The 3,804-nt window shown below is 47.6% G+C and overlaps 1 protein-coding gene across 1 annotated transcript in view; it reads left to right on the forward strand.

The window, feature by feature from the left end:
- Positions 1 to 3,402, forward strand: part of LOC104490182 (MAM domain-containing glycosylphosphatidylinositol anchor protein 2-like) — a gene marked incomplete at its 5' end in the record, with an annotated part of 29,420 nt that extends 26,018 nt beyond the window's left edge. Inside the window, 2 exons of the mRNA XM_010132436.1 lie at positions 2,211 to 2,316; positions 2,625 to 3,402. Of these exons, the coding sequence (XP_010130738.1) occupies positions 2,211 to 2,316; positions 2,625 to 2,713 (195 nt within the window). The remainder of the gene's footprint in view (positions 1 to 2,210; positions 2,317 to 2,624) is intronic.
- Between the last annotated feature and the right edge of the window lie 402 nt (positions 3,403 to 3,804).

Here is a 3,804-nt window from a genome sequence, read left to right on the forward strand (position 1 = left end):
CCACGCTGGGGTAGTGCTTCCAGCACAGACCTTCCCGCCGGGCTCAGGACGCAACCGCAGGCTGGATACATGTCTTACATGGCCAGTTTACCGCTGCGGGGTCAGGCACTGACAGGGATGCTCAGCTCCACAAAAGGACGAGATGTGGCTGTGGCCGAGGTTGCGGGACGTGCCCTCTGCAGGAAGGATTGCCTGCGCAACACGGCGTCCGGTGGCATCGTGTGCCGTTGTGGTACAGTCCTTGGGGGATACTCATCCAGCTGGACTCACCACTGGACCCCTGTGATTTGTGGGGTCATATTCCACTGCCCTGGGTGTTCACTCATCATCTATAACGACCGGTGGTCATTTCAAACGGGCAGCTCTGGTTGAACTGTGTTAATGAGCAAAGACACATTGGAAGCTGCCAAAAGAAGAGGCTCAGATCTGTGTCCTGCTGGAACCAGTGACAACAGTGAGAGCCCATCCGAGCGCCCCAGACATCTCCCTGATGCCGTTAGATCATTATGAAGTGTGATCTAAGTATTTTGCTCCAGATGGAATTAATTTTTTTTGGTAAATTGACTCTACCCCCAAGAGTTAATGTCTCCATTAGCACCACAGCACGCCCTCATAAAATCCATTGAATTTCATGCATATATTGTTGCAGATTAAAGTTAAAAAACTTGTCATCTAAGTTAACCAAAAATATTTCAAAGGACTTAGGACGGGGGGAGAAAAGGGAAAGGAGAGATAAGTCTGCAAATGGTTCTGCTTGGGAAATATATTCCTTACATAATTCCTTGATCTCTTTAGAAAGACTTTGATGTTTTCGAGTGAATAAATTTCTCCCAACGCAGAACGAGTCCACTCGTCTGCAAAGCTAATGAAGCAGCGGTGTGGCAGGACAGCAGTGCGGCGGCTTTGGGGAAGGAGAGCGGAAAACTCTCTTCTGTAGTACAATAGCCATCCATAAGTAACATAATATTCCTGACCTGGTGACAAGCCACCCGTCTCCACACAAGCGCCCTTTCCCTTCCCAGCTGCAGCAGTTGGGGTTTCACAGGGGGAATATTTGACAGAAAGTGATTAATAGGATCTTGAAATCACAGGCAGCCATTTAGCAGAGGTTAAAGCCTTAAAGAGGCGTGAAATCTCTACCCTGACCCTCTCTGTGGTAAAATACATCACATCACAGTGTCCGCTGATAAATATAAAACCAGTCCTAGAAGGTATTGAAGATTCTAGACATGATGATGAGCCACTAAAAGGGGCAAGAGAGAGGCAGGGCCGGCCCTGTCATAAAATCCAGCAACAGCAGAATATAAAACCAGTCCTAGAAGGTATTGAAGATTCTAGACATGATGATGAGCCACAAAAAGGGGAAAGAGAGAGGCAGGGCTGTCACTGTCATCAATTCCTGCCACAGCAGGAGATGTAGGAGGTTAAAATCCACTGAGTTGATCACGAGAGATCACTATGGGACCTCTGGAGATCCACATCAAAGTTAGTCCCTTCTCAAACTCTCGTGATAAATTTAGCTTTGCATCATGGGTGGCCCCAGCTCCCAAGAGGTTTCTCCCAAGCTTGCATGGGTCAGGAAGTGCCCCCCCAGGAGAAGGTTGCAGGGGGGCAGCTGCTGCCCTCGTGATGACAGGGAGGTGCCACCAGGGTGCACATGAGGGACCTCAGTGTGGGAGACGAGATGGGAGGGATTGGTTGGGCCGTCTTCAAGAGCCAGAAACCTCGTTTTACTGTGGAGTTGGTCTGGCTCTTGTGCGGTTTTGTGCAGTCTGTGCTTGAGAGGGTGCTCAGTCCTTCGACACACCACAGATGCTGTTCTTCAGGCTCTGCCTCTGCCACTCCCTTCAGGTGGCAGGATTGTCTGCGAAAAACACCCCAGCTCTCTATTTTTCCCTCCGTTTAATCACGCACAAGTTACAGTTAACATCATGGCGAAGCTGACCTGCAGGCACCTGGCGACAGTGAGGGAGACGACAAGCAGCTCTGCTGGTTTTCAGCTCCTTGTGAAGTGTAAAAGCCTCCACGGCTCACACGTCCGCTGTGCTGACCTCACTAGTACGTGAGAACTCCGCTGCGTTTTCCCGCACAGTAGAAAGCGTTTGTAAATTAGTCGGAGCCCACTGATGTAGTTTAATGCTGTGCAAAGTGCGGATGAACGTTTTCCATTTGTCACCCGCTGATCTGCTTGTTCTTTGTTTCCTTGGCAGCTCATATTTGAAGGGATCCGAGGCCCTGGCATCGAAGGTGATATTGCTATTGATGACGTATCAATTGTGGAAGGAGAGTGTATGAAAACAGACCAACCGGCCAACAGTAAGTGGCTTTTCCACACACAGGAGAGAGAAAATTGCTTCTCGTGGTTATAAATTTGAGACACCTCTTAAAGCGGGTTTTCTCCAGGAGAACGCTACACTGTTCACTCCAGCTGGGGAGGCTGGAAGTGAGAGCTCTCCTTGGGAGCAAGGCCTGGAGGCCAAGTGTCGTTCGGGTAGGAAGACGCTGGTTTAGCAGTGATGCAAGTGAAAAGCTGATGGGCACTCTGGTTGTCTTCTGAGCCTTGGAACAATGCTGACTGTGTCTGGGCAGCTCGCTAATTCTACCCTTTTCCCCCCTTTTTGTAGATTTACGATCAGGTGCTGTGGGGACATTAGCGCATATACGACTTATCCCAGTTATCATCCTCATGTCTGTCTTAAGTCATCAGAGGTGACCTTATCCTGGCAGAGGCTACAAAAGATTCACCAGGCACTGGCATGAAGAAAGAGTCTTTGTAAAATGGACATTTAAAAACAAACTACCAAAGATTCCTCCACTGACTGACTCGAAAGTTAAATAAATACATAACTAAATAAAAAAAAAATTAAAAAGCACTGGGGACATAAAAGGCATCATGGGAGTGTAACTCACTCTGAACCGCGCGTGAGAACAAGATCTGGCCTAAGTAAGGACGAGACCTTCAGGTGCTTTTGTGGTCAATAACGAATACAGCATCATCTGGTTGAACTCTCGGAAAAGAGCTATAGAAACCCTTGTCAAAGCACAAAGTCATGGCTGGTTTTGTTTCAAATGAATAGTTTGCTTGTTACCATGGAAACCAATGGCCTGCCAAAAAAAAAAAGAAAAAAAAAAGGAAGGCGAGAGAGAGGAAATAAAAACAAAAGCAGAGTGAAACACCTCACAGTAAACAGGGTATGTGAAGAGCTGGCATTCATTTCCCCTTCAAGAAGGTTTTAGTCTAGACTTGAGTAATTGTGGGCCCTTTCTACTTCGGCTGTCACCTCCCCTAGAGAATAGCCCTAGATCAGAGCTGGTTTAAGACATTTCTGTTCATTTCTCACGGCTCTGCTCGATAACTGTATGCCGTCTCCTTTTGCATGCATTACTCTCCAGGGTGCGCGACCTGGGCTTACATGTTACACAGGCTTATCGGAGTTTGCTTGCGGCCACTCCAACACCCCTGTCCCCTCCCCAACTGAGTCATCTGTTCTAACGAAGTGAAGAAACCAAACCACCGTCTTTTATAAATTGCCATGGAAACTAAGTGCCTTCAATGAAACAAGCCTGATTTAACAAATAAAATAAAATAAAATAATATTAAGAATTTCAACACAGAAGCTTGCACTGCTAAAATGTGGTTTGTGCAAAGTATTTTCTAAACAAACTACAGAGCCTGGGTGTGCAGACTGCGGGCGAGGAGACAAAGCCGCTTCCGGAGATGGATGGACTTAAGCTGCTGCGTAAGCCCTTTCGGAGGAGGAATTTGGTGTTTAACCTTCCAGCCAGCCATGGCCTCTCAGCTTG

Source organism: Buceros rhinoceros, unplaced genomic scaffold, assembly GCF_000710305.1.
Source record: "Buceros rhinoceros silvestris isolate BGI_N320 unplaced genomic scaffold, ASM71030v1 scaffold11983, whole genome shotgun sequence".
In the NCBI taxonomy this organism is placed as follows: Eukaryota; Metazoa; Chordata; class Aves; order Bucerotiformes; family Bucerotidae; genus Buceros; species Buceros rhinoceros.